The 23,894-nt window shown below is 34.8% G+C and overlaps 1 protein-coding gene across 32 annotated transcripts in view; it reads right to left on the reverse strand.

Annotated features, from left to right (window-relative positions):
- Window positions 1–23,894, reverse strand: part of PPIP5K2 (diphosphoinositol pentakisphosphate kinase 2) — a 52,263-nt gene that overhangs the window by 11,769 nt on the left and 16,600 nt on the right. For 19 of the 32 annotated variants that reach the window (XR_004500540.1, XR_004500542.1, XR_004500541.1 and 16 more), the window contains 20 exons: window positions 22,559–22,713; window positions 22,083–22,184; window positions 20,244–20,405; window positions 18,227–18,348; window positions 16,629–16,730; window positions 15,990–16,076; window positions 14,997–15,072; window positions 14,802–14,911; window positions 13,580–13,665; window positions 12,396–12,521; window positions 12,170–12,291; window positions 10,533–10,715; window positions 8,505–8,646; window positions 7,715–7,938; window positions 6,052–6,179; window positions 5,725–5,839; window positions 4,330–4,437; window positions 4,127–4,243; window positions 3,328–3,501; window positions 779–952 (listed from right to left, as the gene is read on the reverse strand). Coding sequence is in view for 28 of the 32 variants with exons in the window: in XM_019009185.2 (XP_018864730.1) it covers window positions 779–952; window positions 3,328–3,501; window positions 4,127–4,243; window positions 4,330–4,437; window positions 5,725–5,839; window positions 6,052–6,179; window positions 7,715–7,938; window positions 8,505–8,646; window positions 10,533–10,715; window positions 12,170–12,291; window positions 12,396–12,521; window positions 13,580–13,665; window positions 14,802–14,911; window positions 14,997–15,072; window positions 15,990–16,076; window positions 16,629–16,730; window positions 18,227–18,348; window positions 20,244–20,405; window positions 22,083–22,184; window positions 22,559–22,713 (2,615 nt within the window). In the remaining 4 variants the exon portion in view is untranslated. Of the gene's footprint in view, window positions 1–778; window positions 953–3,118; window positions 3,229–3,327; window positions 3,502–4,126; window positions 4,244–4,329; window positions 4,438–5,724; window positions 5,840–6,051; window positions 6,180–7,714; window positions 7,939–8,504; window positions 8,647–10,532; window positions 10,716–12,169; window positions 12,292–12,395; window positions 12,522–13,579; window positions 13,666–14,801; window positions 14,912–14,996; window positions 15,073–15,989; window positions 16,077–16,628; window positions 16,731–18,226; window positions 18,349–20,243; window positions 20,406–22,082; window positions 22,185–22,558; window positions 22,714–23,726; window positions 23,852–23,894 lie in introns of those variants that run through there. The other 13 variants (XR_004500543.1, XM_033520619.1, XM_033520622.1 and 10 more) reach the window with 4 other exon arrangements.

Consider the following 23,894-nt stretch of genomic DNA (forward strand, 5'->3'; position numbering starts at 1 on the left):
TTTGCTGATATAATTTTTTCCAATGTAAATAATTTTAGAATTTTCTACAATAAATTATAAAAATTTTCAAAGAAAAAGGATATGGTTACAGAACACCATCCATCGTCTTACATGTAAACAATATCTTGATATTCTGAATAGTTTTAGATCTTCACTGGTATTTCCAAAATATTTACTGCTTCTTTTTTACCCTGCTTTCTCGTCACCCCCCCCATTACAAGGAACAGTTCAAAATATTGTACAAGTCAATGGATGATGTACTGTCTTGGGAGTTTCAGATACCTCCGGATATAGATGGCAAGAATTATTAGTGCTGGAGTTTTTTCCCTGCAGTAGTTAATACCAGGCCACTGAAAATATGATATATGCAAAACAAGTTTTGAATAGCAACATGAAGTACCAAATAAATTATTTTAAATGGTATTGGTTGCAATTTTTTTTTTTTTTAAATTTACCTACCACCAAATTAAGCAATGCTGGTTTTAAAGTCTTAAAGGACAACTAAACCAAAGCATAATTCTCTTTCATTAGGCAGTACACAAAGTCTTTTTTACTGTAGTAACATTTGCAATTCCTATAAAGAAATCAAATGTTTATGAAAGCGTGTAACACATTCAGTGGAAAAACATGCACTTTTTCCCCCAAACATTCTTGGCAAGTAATTTTAAGAAGTGGAAGGTATTACTTGAAACATAATCCATAACAAGGGATTAGATGTCCTTAAAGACAGTTGTTGCTTGGAATGCATAAAATGTTTAATGAAGTAAAGTTTAAAAACCTGTTGCCATGAGCCAAAAATACTGGATGTGAAAGCCAGTGATTTAGGGGAGACAGGGGAAGAAGTGATTTGTTCCCCTGATCTGCGTCTTCGACGCCCAGTACCCACACCACTGGTGTAATGCAGCCAGGTACCAATACACTCTGGGCTAGACACACTCAGGGGGCTCTCTTCCTGGAAGTGAGAAAGGGGGCAAAAAACAGCAAAGCATGCAAAGTTAGATTCAACAGAGCCAAATGAACAGAAAAGAAATAAACCCGATCTCCTTGCACCCTTTTACATACTACTTCAAAACTATTAAACAGCAAAGAGAGAAGAATAATAATACAATACTAGAAAGCTATCAGTTTCACTTTTATCTCTTCATCCAACTATATATTTTACTACAACACTTTAATCAAATTTCTAGTAGACTAGTATTAGATATGAGAGAAAACGTTTGTTATCAATAATTGATTCATAATTTTAAGAATTTTTCACATGTTGGAAACAAAACTTCTGTTACCCCTGAAATACTGTTTACTAGTTTCTCCCCTCCTAAGTACAATAAACTTTCCTATTTATTACTTAATGGTTTCAATTTCTATTCTATAAGCTTATGTGAAAGCTGCTTTTTGAATTTTAAAATTGCCTTTAAGACTTTACAGTTGACTCACTGGTAATAGAACCAAATTGACTGGTAGCAGTTTTACCAACTTAAAAATGTCCTAAAAATTATCTTATGTGGGACACCTTATCAGGACTTCAAGGGAGGATAGAGGATAACCATCCCCCTATGTAGTTACTACATCTACATCATTGTGTATCATTAGCAATTAATATTCTTTGAAAAACAGAGTTTACTTCCCAATGTCAATGAGCTTTACATTGTTGTTTTACGACTATAACTCAGCTTTTTTTACTTTTCATGACTCATCACAGTTGCCTTCCTTTCTGTAAATATTGCTGACTATAACCCAGATTAAAACTTCCATATAATCTCACACCTGAAAGTGTCCTTTCAAATTAATGGACATAAGTGAAAACAGAATTGCCTTACAGGAGGAAAAAAAAAAAAGGGGAAAAAAAAAGGAAAAAAAGGAAATAAATAGAAAAAAAAAGTTCAAGGCAGTTGCAGTTTAAGTTGCAGTGACTTTTTAAAATTGGTCCAAAATACCATTTAGTTTAAATATTCCAAATACTAGTTTTGGAGATTTCAATAGGCCAGATGAAACTTCCTATTTTACTTTTAAGAAAAAAAATGTTTTATGTATGTCTCCTCTAAATTGGCTATTTCCTTCCAGCAAACAAGCAAGCTCTGAATGCTGAAACACATTCAATTGTAACATATAATATCTGCACAGTCAAAACTTAGCAAATTGTGCTTCTGATATCTTATGAAAATTAACTCCCATATAATTTATGAAAATGGTTGAAAGTCTGAAGTAATAGACTATTAAGCTGTGTATAAGTGAACTCATAGCCAGGAGGGGAGTTTGCATGATCATCACAAAAGCAGCTTTTAAAAATCAAAAATATTGATGTTGTGAGCATTTGTTTATGAAAAAACTTGGAAATAGAAAATGTAAGACATTAACATTTATTATGTCTGTTAATTTATGGAAGTCATGTGAAGTTATACAGATATCCCTACAGAAGGGAATCATGCATCTTTTTCTCTCCATACTGCCAGTAACCAAATAATTTCCAAATCTGTAATACTTTTATGGCATACAGACAACTCATTCCCAACACAAACATGAAAGAAAAAGCTTTTGGTGTGAATCTTTATTTCTGATGGTTTTAAGCAACTGAAAATGAGGCATTAAGAAGCTGTTAGTCTGCTTCTAGCATTAATATCACAGAAGTGCCACTATGCACCATCTGAATTTTCACTCAACCATCCCAATGGTATCAATGAAACAGCTGTGCATCTCCCCACCTCTGTGACATTAAGCCATATCTATTAAGCACACCTATATGTCATGCTTTCAAGACAGCAAACTACATTATTCAAGATGTTGCCTACAGAATTCATGAAACACAGACCCCAGCCACTTAATAAAACAAGCTTCCACTTTATCTTTCTTACCTTCAAAAGCTTGACAAATTGAGTCACTTTCACTCCACAAGAAAGCAAATACAGCAGAAGATATCTCACCTCTTGTACCTCCCCTACCACCCTAATCCCTGTGAACCCTTTCAGCAAAATCACCCTGAATGTTTGCTCAATTCCCGGTAGTAGCTGTCTTATAAGGATGAATAGAAAAGCAATGTATGTTAGTTTGTAGAGGTAGTTTTAGATTGGAAGTCTTCATTTTCAAATATCAACTTTTCTAAAATGCCTTAAAAAAAAATAAGTCTTGTCACAAAATATTTATTTTAAAAAATATCCCTTCAGAGAAATTGTTGCCATGGAGGATTTCCCACCGAGTAAGGCCAAACCTTCTGTGAGATGTATCATGCTGGTTCTGTGTAATCAAAAGCAGAATTACATTTGGTTTTGTTTTCTTAAAAGCAAGCAAAAGTTAATGTTTTTGACAGAAATTATCTGGAACACCAGCACTTACTTCAACAGAACCAATCTTCCTGGATCTTGGAAGGGGTGACTTTCTGTGTATATGAATTGGGTCTGATACCATTGGCTTGAACATCACTACTGATCGATCTGTTTCATCTCTTTTAGGAGCATGCACCTCCTCATCACTATCATTTCTATGAGAAGTTTTCTTCGAGCCTGCATTCTACAGAAAATACATAATTCACTTTCAATTTGTCTACACACCTTCAAACAGACAGGCTCCTAAATAAATATTCTGCATAAAGATGAAACAAGCTGATTTTAAAAATACAAGATGTCACATTACTAAAAAAACTGCTTTAGACTTTAATAATCTGTATAATAATCTGTTTCTTCTTTATTTTTCTATTTAGAAGAATTCCAGACAAGCTTTGCTCTCATTCCTTTCTCAAAAAGCAGTCATAACTCCATGTACCTGACCATGTACCTTGGAAAACATTAATCTTTTCTCAACAGTCTGCATGCCAAACTACTTAAATATGTCTTCCATTTCCCAGAATATTATTCATGTGACACTCTGATTCTGCTATCACTTTTCTTAGAGTATTTTGTATTTCTAGTAAAAACTCTGGGAAAGCTTTAGAACATCCAAATTATCCCTGTTCTTTACCTCAGCACCCATTCAAAGTGGAAAATATTTGGACTGCTTATCTTTTACTGCACATTTTTCTATAAAAAAAAATAAATCACACTTTTATTTTTTACCTAACAATTTTCCAGTGTTTATTTTAGGTATATCCATATCCAAAAAACCTAAATTTTGCTTTATAGAAAGACATAACTATTACCTCTCTGGAGGCAGGTCTGTATCCATATCCAGATGGTAAATTTTTATCTTCCTCACAGCCTTTAGCTCCTGGACTGAAATGCAGCTCTACATGAAAACGTTCTTCCGAAGAAAGTTCCTGAAGTAAAATAATTAAATAGATTTATACTTTAGCACATAGCTCATCTTTACTCATATCTGAAGATATTTATCCATTGTAAATACCTTATTTGGATCCTCATAAAGCATGATAACAATTTGTGTCATGTAATTGAGTTCATTAACCACATTTAAGTAATCCATAGCTCGTTTCCATTGTTCATCTTTTGATTCCTTATGGAGAAAAAAAAAATCAACAAGTAAAACTCAGCTACTTTCTTTAAAAAGACTGATGATCTCACTTTTCCTCCACTTACATAGATTTTCATAGCAGAAGTGCAAAGCTTATCATAGCTAAGGAAAATGCAGAGGTACAACAAACAAAAACAACTATGAACCTCCATGAGTGACTTAAAATTGCTCATCAAACAACTGAAAAGTGAAGAGCAGAACTTTTCATATGTTATTTCAGTGAGTCTTTCATGGTTTTTTGCCAATGATGATACATAGACAGAGGCACTGTTCTCAATTCTCCTGATGAGAACTGCTAATTTTACAACAAATTCATTTCAGCTAGCATATTGTGAAAAATGTTTTTATACATCACACTAACAGAGATACCAGTCAAAGAGTTAGTAAGCAAAGCTTTCTAGTATATAAAGGAGGTACAACTGTCACATTCCAAACTACTTAAATGAATAGTCACCTTTTTCATGCTGTAGGAAAAAAAACATTTAGTAATCCACCTTAAAGAAAAATTAGAAGTTTATTAAACTTATTATTATTAAAAGACTTAAACTTGGAGTGTACCTGTTATAGCATGTCACAGAAGTTTATAAATGCTTTTGCCATCACTGAGTTTAGTCATACATTACCAGAAGCAAGTATGCCAGTATGACAATTTGAAAAGTAGAGTATAAGTCAAGCTGTATCTTACAAGCAGATAGGTTTGTGGTGCTGTATATATCTCCTCCAAGAGCTTAGTTTAAGTAATTTCTGAATCAGGAGACCTTGTCTTTTTCAGTGTCAAAGACTATCAGATGGAGAATAATGCACCACCTTTGTAATATTCTCTAACAGTATAGGATAGTAAGAAAATTTGCTGTACAGAAGGAGCTTTCAGCAGTCTTGAAATTAGGTAGGGGTGTCTTGACAATATGTCAGTGGTCAAAAATAGTAAGCCAGTGCAAAAGAAAATTCAAGAGAACCCTGAATCATAACTTAGGAATAAAAGTTGGAAGAATTACTGGTGACAACAGAAGACAAAAAAAAAAAGTATCTGGCTTTTCCACATCTATTTTTGATTCTAACGCATACAGCCAACGGAACACAGCATAACTTTGATGGAATCAAAACATACCAATTAATGTGCAATTTGCAATATGTTTCTGCATAAGTAATAGAAAATCAAATGTTTGAAAAAATGTGACACATTTCAGAGATACTTAAGGTTTCAACTGATACAGTCAGAAGAAGATCAGATTCCTCTCTAAATATCAGGGCTTCAACAGAGAAACTTACATCACATAAGGCACCATAACGAAGGGTGGATAACAGGGAGTGGACATGACTCTCACTGGTGAAATACAGTCGGGTACGAACATGGCGTTCTGGGGACATAACACCCCTAGAGTAGCTTAAAAAAAAGAAAAATGGTATTAGATAATGTTATTAGATCATGATAAGATGTGTCCTTATTTTCAAAATAGCTGTAAATAAATAAATAAATAAATAAATAAATCTTTCTAATTTCTATGAGCTAAAAAGATATTTCAAATATGGAAGTTATAGACTATGTCCAATTTTCATGGGAATTAATGTAACCATGTAAAAAAGTAAATGGCTTACAGAGGATGAAGCTTATTTACAGTGTCATCATCTTGAGTTCTCTGAAGGTCAGAACGAATTTTTCTGACTAGAGGAGTGCAGTAACCTTTGGCAATCTCCAGTTTCTCAGCTTTAGAAATCCCATATTCCTGTGTAAAAACAAATTGACTTTTACAATTCAGTTAAAGGTTAAAATGCCTTCCAGTTCAGAGCTTCTATATTAAAGCAAATTAGTAATCTATCAGTTTGCCCTGGCTACAAATAATTTTATTCAACATTTTTACTACACATGATCATTGATGTAGCTTCAATGAATTTGCAGATTGCCTTTTTGCTGTTTGATTTGATACAGAGAAGAAGTTTTTCCTTCACTAGTTAAACCAAAGAAGTGGATTTACCTTCTGGTATGATAAAGCTCTTTTTCTTAACCAAAACACCTACAGAGTCATTCCTCCTTCTTGTCACCATGCCCATCTCCTATCCTGCCCCCACAATGCTGCTTTTTTGGTTTTTGCTTTTTCCTTTCTTTTAACGAAACTAAACTTTTAACTAAAGAGACATATTTGGTATGTCAGTCTTAGTTTGGGGTAAACCAACCCAGAGAAGATCTATTTATGTCAAAAAATAACACAAATAGTATTTATGTACAACTGTGAAATTACTACTGATATTAAATGTATTTGAAAGTATGTTCTTCTAGGAGTTTCATACTTTGTACTACACAAAGTATGAACGTGCTCTCACAGTTAGAATGAATCTTCTTGTTACCCAAGACAGGAAGACAAGCACTTTACTTTTGCATTATGCACACTGGCAAGTTTTCTTTTTTCTTCTATCTTCAGTATGTGTCCTCATTTTTACCTGCTCTTCTCTAATTTTCTGTTTAAAATTTCAGCTTAACAGACGCACAAAACACAATTCTAACCATCACTACTATTTTTGTCCTCCATGTTGAATTTGATGTGGAGAGGAAGTGATGGGGAGAGGAAGAATTTCCTTCACATGCTGCACACAATATGGGTAAATACCTCTGTTATAAGGCTGTTCTGTAATTGCAGGGACACCTTGAGAATACTTTAGTCTGTTCTGTCCTGTTATCACAAACCAATTTCATGTCCTGCCACTTGCAAGATTTTATTTGTCCACTTCTGGCCTGAAATTCTATGAAATTTAATGTCTACATTCACGTCATGGAATGTTAGCATTTTGAAAAAGCAGAAAGGTCTTTTTAAATTAAAACAGTTTAAAATGTGTTAAATTACACAAATTAGGATTAACAGTGTCATTTGCAAGGAGCCTAAAAACGAAATTTCTATAAGCAGGAGAAATTAAATTAAGCAGTTTCAGAAAACAGAATTATTCACAAAGGCAACAGTTAAATCCAGGATGAATGGTGGAGATGAACCATTTTATTTTAATACACTGGTGTAAAGGAAGGAGACATGTTCACACCTTAAATTTCTAAAAAAATTCACTCTGAACACAGGTTTATTAATTATGAATGACATTTTTCTTAAAAAATCCCAGTCAGCTTGCTAGTGAAAAATGAGAGAAAATGTTAAAGGCTTCTATTATTGCAAAACGTGGGAGCTGCAAAAGAAAATACAAAGTAGACATTTTCACAAAGATTTAAAAAAGCATTTATTCTACATTTTTCTTCTATTTAATAACTGAAAATGCTTACCTGAGGAATCACAATGTCAGCTAAAGCCTTTGAAAGCCTATATAATTCCATTGTGTTTTCTAATTTTAACGATCCATTGTGTTGTACATCATATTTTATACAGTCATAAATATCAGGAATTTTGCTAATATCGTATCTTCCATTTTTTGTTTTGAAGTCTTTTTCCAGCTTGGCCCACCTACGCAACATCAGTTCTAGCGTTTCACTGTGGTACAGCTGAATATCTGGATAGACATGTATCTCTTATAAGTAATTAAAGCCATTCAAGTAACAAAACAACATTTTAATTATATAGAAGTAACGACTGTATTATAGAGGGCTCAAAATAAGTTAACTGCATTACTATTATGAAGGGACAGCTGGGATTAACATTAATTTTACTGCTGAAAGCATCACAATTACATAACTCCACTATGATAGTAAAACACACTGGTGCAGAAATGCACCACTGGCCCTTAAACATAAGACATACCTATATAACTTAGCCTTAGTACAGTCAACTCTTCCTATTTTGTGGAATGCTGAGTTTCAAGTCACTAAGATAAGAATTTTTGCAAACACTGGAATTTCTGAACACCACAAAAGCCCTTACCTGCAATATAACCACATGTTCCTTTTGCTTTTTACTTCAAAAGTATGCATATGAAATAAAGACTGTGAAAATACTTAATCCGTTATTGGCTGACTTATGTTCTGCTAAAAGTGAGTTTAGTGAGGGAAAGTTATGTTACAGCTCTTTCATATATGTTAACCAGAGAAACTAAATACAAGTACAAAAACATTTCAATACCTGCAGACTTTGGGTCTTCCATTCTCTGCCTGATCTGAGAAGTCAAACTCTGGATCAAGTAATAGACCTTGTCACATGTCTTTACAGGATTTTTAATAATCTGCATTGATTTTATCAGTGAGATGCTTCCAGACGGAGTGAGCTGCAATTTGAGATAAACACAAAATTAACTGAACAGACTAGATTTGAAAGACCTGGTGAGATAAGATGAAACATGTCAAAGACACCAAGTATGGCAGAAAAACACTCAAGGACTTGTTATGAATATATTTAATGACTTATCAATTATCTTTTACCTTTGAGGCATTAAGACAATACATCAAAATGCAGTACCATTTGCTAGAGATTCAAAGGTAATAAGAAATTCATAGAACAACTAATTCTATAAAGTAAATGTGGGTAACTACAGAATTCATAAAACTATTTCTTTTATTGCAAGACACAAAAATTTGGAATATGTTTAAACCTTCGTATATACTTTGTATATAGCTTCCACATCTTCCTTTCAAATAAGTTCTGTATTCAAAAGCTTACAAAAGTAAATTCTGTTAGAAATGTTGTCATTAGGCTACATGCCTCACAAAATTTTTTTTTGCTCTATAGGAACCAGATTTGCCGTAGTAACTGGTATCCTTGTTTGCCTACTCCTGTCATAGGTTTTTGTTTCTACAGGACTGTAGGACAAAAACACAGAAAAGAAGCCTTTAAATGTACATATATCAACAACATATGAGATGTTCTTCAGAACTGAATTCATTATAGAAATGCTAAAAGCTACAAACTATCACCATAAAGGTGAATGTCACTAAAACAATAAATTAAATGTATGTATGAGGTTTAGCCTAATTTTCTTCAGAAAAGTCAGCAGAGTCCAAAGTGAACAAGGATATAAAATACTAATTTAAACACAAAACACACACTTATTTGCATTTTCCTCAGTTTCCTGAAATGGATGGAGTAATTTGGACATGGAATATTTCCACTCTCTTCCTAACAGTAAGCATTTCCTATCTCTGCTTATTATGATTTAAATCAAGAAATTGATAATTTATACATAATAGGGAGGGAGGCACAGGAATAAACCCCATACAATTTTTCCAAATCACAAGTAAATTAGAAAGCCTCCACAAATAAATGAAGCCCCCAAAAGTTTTTATTGCTTTATAATCACAAAGTTTAGTAACTTTCAGTGACCAAAGAGTACTCTATTAGTACTAGCTACATTTCAAACCTGATTATATCTATAAAACAAACATCAATAAATCCTTTCATTTTCCAATTACTGTTGAATCTACTACTTTATATATTTAAATGAATCCACATGGAGTATATACATATTCATAATTAAATTAATTAATCTCAATACTTATTTCAAAAATAGCAGTTAAAAACCTCATTTGAGGACTTGTATTTAGTTGATATATGAGACAGAGTATTTGCAATTGAAAGAGAAAGAAGTTTCTTAACTATAGCAAACAATACATGTAAAATCAGGAACGATGATGTGTGCTAAGTCAACATAAACTATATTACTATGTGCTAATTTAGCATGTTAATGACACATTCACTTAAAGTTTTCAGTATCTTAGTATTCTAAGTAAAAACAAATAGACCTTGCAGCAGATTAATGATTGAAACACCTGCAGCCAGTAGGAAAACATTTTGTTACATCACACACTCACAGTAAAGATCACACAGTAAAGATTATAAAAAATGCAAACAATATAATGTTTTTTCTTGAATAACTAAAATATTTTAATGGAATAGTGAAAAAGGCTTACAAAGGATCTTAAGAAGGATACAGATCCCTGTATACTTCTTCAAAGTTTGTTGCTATTCTGATTACCCAAATCACAGAACAATATATCTACAGCTACAATTGGTATAGCCACCTTTGCAGTTCAAACTATTTGCAAGCACACAAAAAAATTTTGCAAAACAGATACATAAAATCACCAATCAGTACTTTTGCACAGACATCTTCATAATTATTTATATTATTTCATGGGAAACTAATCATATGCTAACCTTATCATAGTCATCAGCAGTAAATTCTCTGTCTCTCTGGAGAATCTCATGAAGCCTTGCTTTAACACGATGTTGACAGCTGCTTAAAGAATCACTGTCACTGTCCAACAGACCATTCATATTGGCACTTTTTACCATCTGGACAAGAATAGGAGTCAGCTCTCCCTCTAAGGCCAGTAGTCCCTGAAGCAAACAATACAATTATTCAGGCAAATAAATGAAGATGAAAAAAATGAGTATCTTAAAAGAAATGCCCAAAACATAAATTTAAATTCAAGATGGTATCACTCGGCTATAGGTTAGATAAACAGGGGCAAAATGCATGTAATTACAGAGAAATGGCTCCCTAAACACTACTGGTGTGCAGGATTGATACAGATGATGCAACAGAAATGGTGACATGCCACAGAAAATGGTCTCCAACACCAGCTGTTCAGGTCTTGGAGACTGGGGAGTGCAGGTGCCTTCTCCCCAAGGCTGGAAGCAACAGCTGCTTGACTTGTGGGTGACATGCTTTGCTCAAGGGACTTGCCTTACCGGAGAGGAGCTATGGGAAGAGTTTGGAAACTCTTAGAGCTTAGATAGCATCTAGCAGGATAAACAGCGGATAGATAGGGTCTTACAGAGACTCTACAGAGGCAAAAGCCCAAGCCATGTGAGTCACAAGACAATCAAAGGCCTTGAACAACAGGAGAATGGAGAATTCCAAAATGAAGAAGGCTGGAAACTTTTATAACTTTTCTGGCAATGGAAGGCCTCCAGAATAAAGAAGGAAATGGTGTGGTGTCTCTTCAAGCCTGCTGACCAAGGGAAAGCAGCTCAGATGGCTGAAATATTTCTGTACAAGCACGTGCAGCATTGAAATAAACAGGAGAAACAGAAAGTCAGAACATTTGTAGAGCTTTAAGTTAATTCAAATTACAGAGATATGGTAGAATATTTCACACTAATGGACTTTTGCTGTAACTAGACACAGGACCTTTTGGAAGCCAGGTAGGCAGCCCAGTATCATGGCAGGCCTCTGCTACAGACCACCCAATTAAAAGAAGAGACGGATGAAACCCTCTTAACACAAGTGGAGAAAGCCACATAACTGCAGGCCTTGTTTCCATGGGTGCTCTTGGCCCTGGATACCTCCATGGCAATATTGCAGGGGACAAGGAATCAAGATTTCTGGAAAACACCTAGGACAATCCTTTGACAGATGTTACTGATGAACGGCAGAACACAGGCATTGCGCTAGACCTGTTACTCACAAATGTCAGGAAAGTAAAGGTAGATAGCAGTCTTGGTAATTGAAATCTGATGTTTTAACAGATCCATGGAGAAGTGAACAAGACAAATACCTGCATTAGAGCCCAGGACTTTAAGTAAGCATACTTTTGCTTATTCACAGAATCTAATGGAGACGAGCCTTGCAGGACAAAAGCCTTAGATGGGACTGCTTAATTAAAAACTGTCTTCATCTGCTTAAAGAACTTCAAATGTTTGGCACATTATTTGGATACTTTTTCACACTGAATTACTCTTTGAAAATGCCTTTTTCTAATAAACTGTAAATCTCTCCCACATTTCACAAGAAAAAAACAGCCCTGAGAATAGAGTTTTAGAACTGAAAATATCATTTCACATTGTACCTTTGCAAAAGCTGCTGCAGTCATCTGTACTCGTCCCTCATCAGAAGCGTAGATTTTGAGATCATGTCGGTAAGTGCTATGTAACCTAAGTAAACCACATCCAGGAAATCCAGCGTAATCTCCTAGCAAACAAACATGTTGCTCAAACTCTCATCATTATCCTTAAAAGTAATTTATCACACTCGATTGATTTTTTTGAAAATTATTATTATAATTTTCTTTTTACCTTGTCCACCGGGATACATACACCTGAAAGCTCTTCCAAGCTCCTCTGCTTGAACCCTGCCTGCAGGGGTCAGCTCTCCTCCCCATTTTAGGACCAGAAGCAGGGATGGCTCATTTCTTCTATTATCTAGTTGTACAGAGGGAGAGGAGCTTAGTAGTGAAGTATATTGTTAATTTTTTTTTCCAAATGAACAAAAAATATTTGGTCTATGAAAAGCTTCATCAAAAGATCTCTTCAACATTATGAATCTTTAATAGCATTCTAACATTAAGGAAATACTGACCTGTGAACTAAACAGGCACTTTAAACAGAGAAAACTAAGTATTTAATACTAAAAGTATTAAAACTATGAAGAAAATATACAAGAAAACTATTTAGCATGAATCTGAAGCAAAAAGTAAATGAAGACAGAAAAATTAAAACAAATTGGATGCTAAGCACCCTATAGTATGTAAATGTTTTAAAGATGGTAATTGTTGAGTGAGATTTTCTTATGCTGGCTCACAACAGTACAACTTCATTATGGTGCATCACTGAAACTTTTTTCATGTTACTCTTCTGCAAAAGAGCATGGTTAGTACAGTTTTATGTGCACAATTTGGCCGATTAAAATAATGTGAATATGTGCTAACTATTCAAAAATTCTTTCAAAACAAAATATTCCCTCCTCTTGATAGTAAAAGATTTTAAAATCACAGAAAATTTGAGGAGTTAGAAAGAAAGTTAGGCAAGCCCTGGGAAAAGTGTTAAAAGTAGGCCGTGGGAAATGTTAGGCCTTGTGCTTGCTAGATCATGTGAAACTGCACCTGTGTAGTCAGTATATGATAAATTATATAATTGTTAGATGTGATCAGATATAATTATTGTTTAAAAAATCGTGAGAAACTATGTTAAGGGTTTGGTTGGGTAAAATCTATGCATACAATAGAACAATGTAAATTTAGTAATTAATATGTAAGTTATATAACGATAGAGTATAAAAACATGTTCAACTCAAAACCAAGTCAGGTCAGATTTGGGTATCTGTACCCCTGACACCCAGAGCTCTCAATAAAGCACCTTCATATAATCATTCCGTGATTACGTGTTCCTGAACGCTAACACTCTTAACATCAAGACATGTAGTCTATGACTATTTATATACACATAATATTAAGTGATTATGTACAAAAATAATACAATACCTTCCTCTTCACTGGAAGTCTTAGGGCAGCCATGAGGAAGATATGTTAACTGAACTTTGCGATTTATGCCTGAAAAATGCCCATACCTTAAGTGGGAACAGGGGAAAATGAGAGGGGAAGAGGAAGAGAAACATTTTATATTTTTTCCTCCAAAACTGCTAAAATCCTGTAATAGGCTATAATAAATCTCTGTTGGTCAATGGCTTGTGCATTTGACCAACATTTATTGAAGTAGTCCTTAGAATAAACATTAACTCAACATGCACAGAATTAGCAGAAATAACAACTATGCTATAATGAAACATCTTAAAATACTATTTAATTCTACTTTTTACAACACTGAACATACAACTGGAACCCACACCCTGCCACCCCCAACAACAGGCAGTATTGGACATAGCACAAGTAATTTGTCTATTCAGATCTAAAACCACAGTGGCTATCAGTATCCAGAAACTGGTCTTACAGTGTAGATGGCTACTGGTTTTATAGCCCATTAAGTTCTCAAGCAAAACTCAGTATTTAAAACAATTATAAATTTCAATACTAATACTACTACTACTACTACTACTACTACTACTACTACTACTACTACTAATAATCTTTTACATGGTATTTTTTAATTAAAAATTCTTACTACCATTTCACAGTCTAAGATCCCAGATCCTAAACAAACCTTAAAGCCTTTTTTTTTTTCTGTTGTTTTCTTTGTTTGGTCAGGTTTTTCAAGTTTTTTTTTAATTACTAAATATTTCAGGCTTAGTAGACGAAGACTTATTTATCTTCAATCCTCAAATTTTGCTCTAAGTAGGCAAGTAAGCATGGTGAAAGTTCTTACTGGCTCTATCAGACGTCATTATGTCACACTGCAAGAAGCAGACCCTGCTTACAAGTATTTTTATTTTAAAAACATGTGATAAGACAAAATTTGACATCAATGAAAGTAACCTCTTGTTGAATGTATACTGAGACACTAAGTTAGAAAATCAAGAAGAAAAAACTAGAGTGATGACCCATTTCAAACATGACATCATCTCTCTTCAAAAACGTTGTGCATGAATTATTTTACTATTATGTATCAATATGTACATATATGTACATATTATATATAATATGTATCAAATACATATTTGATAACACTGCAATCCACAGTAACTGGTAAAACAAGTCATAACAGCATATTCAACTTCATTGCTATGAAACCTGACAATTAGCCACTTACATTTCTAACACAGTCTTTAGCTGTTCAAGTTTTGCTTTACTTTCTTCAATTTCAGAATCATTGTTTTGCCCAAGTTCTACAAGGAGCTGTCTTGCTATATCAAGCACTTCCTAAAGGAAGAAAACATAGGATTTAATTCAATAAATAGATTTCTACTTACAAAGTATCATAGTAAAAAAATAAAGACAAACTTGCCTGCAACTGTTTTGGTTTTTTCAGTTTCAGTTTTCCAGATTTATATCCATCACATTTTTCAAAGAGATCAAAAAATCTTTAAGATAAAGAAAAGTAATTTTAAAATTCCATTAATAAATTAAATTACTACTATTTGTACTGGAGGCTCTAAAGTAGTATAAAATTAGTACCCTTACAGTATTTGAAAGCCAGGTTAAAACCTTTAGTACAGAGGTCAAACCAAGTTTTATCCAAATCCCATCTCCCTAAAAAGTCTTCAATGCATTAGGGAAATAAGACCATCGAAAATGTTCTGTTTCTGACTTGCTAAGTATTGAAAAAAGAAAAGAGGATATTCTATACATTTGAATGATATACTATTTGAATATGCAGCTATATCAATTCTTAATCTTCAAGAATGAGCCTAAACAGAAGTAGGGACCAAAAACACCAAGTGAGTAGTCTTACACTTCTTCAGCATATTCTGAATGCAAGAATTTAGTTCCAAAGTAAGTAATTCCCTTTTACTAAAACTGCACCCAGTTCCAGCTCAATTATTCTTCTTATGAATGCCAACATAGAGATGGTATCTACCAGAAATTCGGAGTCATTAAACTTTGACAAAAACACCTACCAAAAGTAGTATGACATTGCATTCAAGAACAGTTATGATAAAAAGCAGAAGGCAGAAGTCATGGTCTAATGGAGAACCAGAAATATTCTCTGCTGCATTATTTTTAACAAAGACATTTATAGACACAAATGCATTTTCCATAAAATCAAACAGGACTGTTTACAAGGCACAGCATGTGTTGAAGGAAATCTGCACAAGTTGACAGTCCTGCTGGAAAGAGAGGTGCATGCTTGTAATTATTTGCAGTAACTACAACTGTTAGATTTAGAGGAAAACAAAACAAAAAAACCCCTTGCAATTGCGCAGTTCCTGGTCAATTCACTGCTTGCTTAGCCCTAAAATCCTATACTCTAAAATATGAAAATTTGGATTCTACTTACCTCTGATGTTTTACTTCCATTTTCATTTTTTGCTTTGGTGTTCGATCCCCGTGGCGTATTACAGCTATAACACATCTAAGCTCCATCCTGAAATTTCAAGCGCTGTATTTAACAAGTCTGTACACAAGGGTCTTTTATTTAATGTTAAACCAACCACAATCAAGACAATTGACAAAGCTGTAGTCATCTGACATAACTACAGAAGTGATGGAAGCATATGCAAGAATATATGGTTAACTGAAAATGATGTAAAGTATAAAATATAAATATTGATTTTAAGACTTAGGTAACTATAGGATATCTACTTTAAGTAGTTTTTAAACAACAATTTTGAGGATCATTAAATGAGAGAGCATGTTTATTAGAAGCGCATATTAAGTTGGTGCTAGAACAATGATTAGCAGTGGAAGCTATGCATAGAAGACGCTACACTAGAAAATCTGCTGTTCTATACTCAGCTTGACTAAAGGTGAGAAACTCTGACTGCTGGTATAGCAACTGTGATTCCTTCCTTGTTTTCAGCACACAAAACAAGCATTCATAGGCCAATGTGGGCACACCTTGTAAAGAGAAAAAAAGATTCACAGAAAAGTTACATTGGGAGTTTGAACAACTCAGGTGTAGCTACTCTTTTCTTACATTGTTCCAGAGGTGGTTGGCACAATAGGAATGTCTTCAGCTTCCAAAGGAATTGACCATGGTATTTGAAACTGGGGAGCAAGTTCTCTCATTATGATGTTTCTAAAATAGAAGTTAAAAATAAAAAATCAAAATAAATAAGATCAAAGCACAGCTTATACAACACACAGAAACTCCAAAACAAACCAATTATATATATGCATTTTTATTAATTTAGTTATTCATTATTAGCAGCCATGAATGTATGCATACATGCATATTTTTCTTTTAATTGCGTAATAAAGATTACTTAATAATTTAGAACTATTACAACTACTACAGAGACGCAAGACTACTGGCCCTGTATTGGTAATGAACTTCAGCTTTTCAACTCTGGAGCCTGAAATAATTCCTTGGATAGGAATTAGTTTTGTTCATTTATATATGCTGACAATTGGCTTTACTGCCTAACTGAAAGTGCCTAACAATAACCAAGCCATCCTCATCAAAGAGTTAACTGCTATCTTTTACCAGTAGTTTCTCAAAAGTTTTTGTGACAAAACTGGAAAAGATAGGTAGTCTCTTGCTGTAACTATAAGGTGACAGTGCAGTCTCCACCTCAAGAAGGATGGCATGTCTAATATTTCTAATTTGTCTACTTCTGTTTCACAAATATTTCATCAAAGTACACTGAACTCCAGATTAGTACCTACATAAGAAGCAGTAACACAGAGAAAAAAAATGTCCAAGTTACAATAGAATAAGCCAAAATATAGTTGCTAAATATCCTGAAAAAACTTGCAAAATCCTTCACATAATAAGATTCCAGACAATTAGATCATGCAAAAAGATATGCTGTATCTCATCAGTCTTATTATAAAGCCAGTCACAGTGGGCTTAGCCTACTTTGAGGACAACATTTCCTTGGCAGAGTTGTATTCCAAATTTTGTATGATCCCTCATTACACCTTTTTTTGCCTCCTGTGTCAGAGACAAGATGATATGATAGAAGACACTTTGATTCTATTTCAGTTTGGTTTCGTTTATTTGTGTTGAAGTGCCTCACCACTTGAAAAGATCTCATCTACCTTTAAGAACTTCATCTTGCTTTCAAAATACTTATTCAGCCAGACTTTAGGAATAAGTAATTTAGTTAGTAGTTACTTATTGACTTAGGATTCTCTTTAATGATTTTTCTTTCAATTTTTTATGTTTGTTATGTTGGGATCATAGTTTAGGAGACAGACACACGACAGAACACACCAAGGGTCATGAGACAACAGCTGAAGTTTATTGATGGGATTGGCTAGGGTCCCCTGCTTGAGTTCAAATACAACCTTATCATTGCCTCACCCAGGGACTTATTTACATCTAGGCTGCTTGAGTTTTGGGGTCTGCCATGGCCAAACTTATCTGTGCAGCTTCAGACCAGCTGTAGATGCCACACATGTTAATGACTTTTAATGTGGTATTTAATTTTAAATAAAGAATTAATAGTAATAAGAAATGATGAACGGTACTAAGTAAATAATAGTAGTAAGAAATTTGGCAGTATATAAACTACAATAATAGGCAAGGGACTTAATAAGCAAATCTGAAATAAATCAGAAAACTCTTACCCCAGTATCTTAGCACAATCATCATAGTATTTCATGGAGTTTTTCACAAAACTGAAGCCATTCACATCACAGACATAGGATTGTCCATTAGCACGCAGCAAATCAAAGCCACAAACTGTTTGCTGTTTTAAAGAATAAAAGCTCAAGTGATTTAGGATTGCTTATTCTAAATGAACTTTATATTTTTATAAACAGGGTATTCATTTGGAAACGTAACAAAAACATGACACACTTTATACGTAGTACCTCATGTAAGTTCCATGTTAGGTTCACCCACATCATGCAAACATCTTCCTGTTTTTAACTTTCTATCCCCAACTTTATTTTATGCCTCCTGCATATCCCTAGCTGTCTTAGTATTAAAGGCCAAGTTTACATGAGCACAAACTTCAAGACTTAGAGCAACCATGGGCCTACAAGCCCCCCTTTCTGACAGTGGTTTCCCACTACCTGTAGTTTTTAAGGATGGCAGGCAAGAAATGACAAAAAAATTTGAAGAACCATTTTTGTCAAAATTTGACAAGATAGTTTTGACATAGTACTGATCTATAATATCTATAATACCATAATATAATTAGTAGAGGATACTAGAAGCTATTTCAACAGATTACTTTTTAAAATCTGAGAGCCCACTTTGCTGATAGAGGCTCACACCCTACAGGCTCCAGAATGCCATCACAGTCACACACACAGGTAAAGGAGACAGACTGAAAGAAGACTTTTTATAAAACAAGTGAAAGGAGGATGTTGGGGGTTAGGTGTCTTTTTTTAGTTCTGGCTTGCCTGTGGAATTTTTACCATTAGTTGTGGGGACAACCTAACTGTGGGTACTTGGTGGGTGATTGAGTGAAGACAGAGGTTGGCCGGGCCCAGGCAGGGAAGGGGGCAGGAGAAAACGAAGGTGGGGACAGTTTGGTGGGCTTTCTTCAGTTTCAGAGATGAACACTTTGGGCGCAGAGCTGCTGCGGTGGAGAGAAGGGAATTTCGCCATCACCCAGATGGAGCGGCTGCTTCTTCTTCTTCTTCCCTCTTCGTTGGTGGCCTCTCACCCCCTGTCCTGCCGGGACGTGTGGCAGTGCCAGCCACCACCGCGGAGCTGCTGATACACCTCAGCCACCGGCCCAGGATCTCTGCTCATCCCTGCTGTTCCAGCCAACTGTTCCTCGGAGCCCTGCAGGAGCACCGGGACTGACTGCCCGAGGGGTTTGTGAAAACAAAGCCTCTCGTCCATCCCTTCCTGTCTCAGCCGAGAAAGCTGTCACGGGGCCCCTGGTTTTGTTTTCTTGCTAATGCTGTAGTTACTGTTGTTTGTTTGCCTTGTTATAAATATTAGTAAAGAATTGTTATTTCTATCCCCAGAAGAGTCTCTGCCTGAGAGCCCCTTGATTTCAGAATTATAATAATTTGGAGGGGGGGGGATCTACATTTTTTTCATTCCAAGGGAGGCTCCTGGCCACCCTAGCAGACACCTGTCTTCTAAAACTGAGACAGAGGATGAGAGACTGAATGAAGTTCTGAACAAAAGAATCCATATACTACATAGCAATCTTAAAATTATACAAAAATGGAAACTATCAAATTAATATCAATTTATCCAAGTACTTAATCATGTCAGTACCAAATTAACAATTAATCTACAGCTGTAAATACTAGGTAACAGAATTCACAAAAACATAATTGAAACTGTTTTTTGCTAATTTAGAAACTATTATTAAAATGTGTGAAAATATTGTACATAGAAAATGGATACACTGTGGGCTAACAAAGCACAATAGCAACATGTAAACTCAGGGAACTAATGCAACACAAGCAACTTATCCAGAACTTTGCAATACATTAAAGGAAGAATCCTTGATTAAAAAAAAATATAGATATGGAAGTTTAATTTTTCACCTTCCTAGGAGTTCTGCAGCAATTACCACTGCTGGCTCATGCACTAAAACCCTATGGAAGTTTCAGGTAACAAACAATTAATTAACACTAAATGTTTGATCAGATAGGAAAGCAATCAGCTTACCTTAAAGGCAAGACATACTTTCCAAGCAATTAACTTCTCTCTTGCATTCAGAATGACTGGGTATCTCACTTCTTTTCCTTCACTGTCTCGTTCTACTTTGCCATCCAGCGCTGGAGACTTCCGGGCCTCAGCATGAGCATAGTCTGGACCTACTGTGTACACCTGTATTGAAAAAAAAGAGCTCTTGATACAGTGTATTTAAATTAGGTTGCATAAATTTGCAAAATATATGCATATAACTGAAACATGACAACATCAAAAGATAATAGCTGCTTTCATTATTGAAAACATTACACTAAAGTATCTTCCTCAGTGGCATTCTCTGCCTTCAGAGAATACACAACATTAACAGACAGGCTAGGATAAAACAAGAAAAAGAGTCATTATAAAAACTAGTTAGTAAAAATTAATTTCTCAATTATGATAGAGATGTAAATGTTTTCTTCTCCAAAACATCTGCAGAACCTGGAGAACAGGTTAGTTTGAGAATTATTCAGTTTACTTACAGAAATCTTGCATCAGGATGAAGTGATTCTCTTAATTTAAAAGGTATGTTTACATTTTAGACAGGACTAAACCAAGCAAGGATCAACCCAGCTTTAAGATGGCAAGGCAGGAACTTGAGAGAACAATTGTGTTATTTCCCTGCTGCAGTTTTGATGCTCACTGAAGGGTTTGGGGCATATGCTAGAAGAGATCTGTCAGCAGCTCTCAAAAATAGGCTACGGTTTCTTTAATTAAAAAACAAACTCCAAGCACTGATAAAAACTATTCGGCTAAAGCAGATGAGTTCCATAAGTGCCAACTCAGTTAACTCAGGCAAGAGCCTAAGTTTAGTGAAACTGCTGAATATAAAGCTGAAAATCTTGTTAAAAAATCCATTATTTATTTGGAGTGTTAAAAGACCACTGGTGCTTGTTGACTACACTACAACTAGTCAAAATAGTGCCTACCCCTCAAGCCATTTGCATCTCTCCTTGTTGCAAGAAACTTTGCAGAAAGTTTGTAAAGCTCTTACACAAACGTCTGTAAACACAAATTAACCTATTGCAAAGTGTTACACAGAATAACCTTTGGAAGAGTACAACAGGGCATTTTTCTGAGAACATGAAAAGAGCATTCCCCTCATGCACCAAGTGATACCAAGAAGCTGACTGCAGTTAATAAAAGGGCTTTTTGGATTAGTCCTCACACTCTCCAAACCTGCACCTTTCTGTCTAAATATGGTGATCTCTTACGTATATTGTGAAACATTGGTTTCACATGGCTTTAAATGGGCTTAAAATAGCCAAAGTGAACAGCAAGGGAAAGGAAGTAATCTTCATCCATGGCTACTTTGTTATCTCTCTGTTTTAGCATTCTCTTATGGTACCTAATCTTTACCTCTGTTAAGAACTTAAATGAACAAAAGACTGAAAATTGTTACAGGTAAGATCCACAAAGGTTATCTTCTTTGACTCCATAAAATTTTAGCAAAGAACTTTCATTTATTAATTAGCATATTAAGATCTACTTCAGTTATATTTCTTTATAACCTTTAACCTTCAGACAAAATATCTAAGCAACTGTTAGCATGGGAAAGAAGATGCTGTTCTGGCACTAATACAATGCAAAAAAAGACAATTATGTTGAGTAGCAAGCCTCCAGCACACAAGCACAGCTGCTCTACATTACAACTACTACATTTAGCTAGAATCAGAATTGCATTCTTTATTTATGGAATGTATTAAAACTCAATTAAAATTAATCCTTGACCAATATATACTATTAACTTTAAAACTGACAAGCTCTGAACACTTGATTGTTCTAAATATAAATAAAAATGCGCAGTTGTCATACCTTCACATCAGTTCCATCTGTAGGCATGAATTCCTCATAAATATAGGAGCCTGTTTTCCTTACACTGCTTTCAGGAGAATAAACACTGCTTCTGCTGCCAATCTGAAATACATATTTTTTCCATTAAAAAATTCATAGGGTATGGCTTGAGAAACTTTAAAACTACCTAAAAAACACACTGAAAAAACTGAAAAAACACTACTGAAAAAACACTTCCTGTACCAAATGAAGCAGACTTCTAATCATTGCCAAAAGATTTTTGTAAGATTTTAGAAGTACACTCATGATGTGTACTAAGAATCTGCAGAAGCTAGCTATCTGCTGCAAGAAACATAGGCCTTCATTCAATTTACATGTTCCTCTGAAATTTCTCTGATCTGCCACTGTTCCTGAAACAAGCAGGACATGACAGAATTACTCTGCAATCCTGTTAAGACACCTAAAGCTTTTCAATAGCTTTAGTATAATAACCTCACCTTTCGAAAGAGCCTCTGGCTTCCACCTCCAGCTGATGTTGGATAATAAATGTAAACATTGTGGTCCTCAGCACTAACTGGTTTTTCTACAAAGGGCTTCTGGAAAATTTCTCCATTCACTTCCACATGATCTTCTCCTTCAATCAAGCTGCATTCTGAAGAACAGTACAAAGAACAGTTGTAATGGTATACTAATGGCATACAATTACTAAGAGATCTGCATTAATTTGCAGGGTGAAAGAGTAATATTCCATTACATCTTTGTTTCTCTGATTTGTTACTGACTGCACAACAACTGATGATAACATGCAGTATATGTTTGCTGTACCATGTCTATATTATTTAAATACTATGTTCTGAAATTTCTGTTGATTTCCTCAGTGTCAGACACGAAACTGTCTCCTGCAGGTGCATAAACTGCATAAGGTGGTGTATTTTGGAAATGTTTTGAAGAGGGGGAAACACTATTTGTCCTTTTTTTTCAGTACCCTTCTCTGAAATATGAGAAGCTGACAAGTGAACAGTACACACAGTGTGATGTCAGATGCTACAGCACCTTCCATAGGGTTAGAACTCATACTATCTCATACTGTATGATAGATGCACCCTGCATATAAGATTAGGTCCTCTGGTATCAGCAATCACGAATCTGGTATTCAATACTGGTTAACTGCAAGCAGCAGCTTTTATTTCACTTTTGTAGCATAAATATGTCATTTTTTCCCTAGATCACACAACATTTTAATGCAAAATCCCCTTGACCTGTCACTGAAATCTCCTACTGCTGCTTAAAGTCTTCATTTTAGTAGAAAAAGTTCAGTTTGTTTCCAGTTACACAAAAAATTAATTCCGATTTATATACATAGTACAGCATCTACAGATATATCTAGAACAGATTTCAAATATATGGCTGCTTATTATACTCAGAAGGGGAAGTATTCAATAACCAGACTTGTTTCTATCATTACTTTACTAACGAAAATTACTAATAATTGTGGTTAATATAATATCCTGAATGCTGCTTTTTGCTGACATATTAGAAGCTCAGTTTGAGTATGGAGGCTCTTATATTCTAGTTATCCTATGATGCCCGTAAGATGTATGGTGTCAAGACTTCTCAGTTCCATACATGTGCTGCCTTTGGCTGGGATGGAGTAAATTTTCTTACCAGCAGCTGGTATGGTGCTATTGTTTTGAACCTGTGACAAAAAAGTCTTCATATTTTTGTTAATGTTGAACAGTGCTTACACAGCCTCAACCGCTTTTCTTTTTCACACACTGGCCCCCACAGCCAGTAGGGGTCAATCCACAACACTTCAAATGCTGGTGAAGAAAC

This window comes from Parus major, chromosome Z (genome assembly GCF_001522545.3).
Source record: "Parus major isolate Abel chromosome Z, Parus_major1.1, whole genome shotgun sequence".
Taxonomy (NCBI): Eukaryota; Metazoa; Chordata; class Aves; order Passeriformes; family Paridae; genus Parus; species Parus major.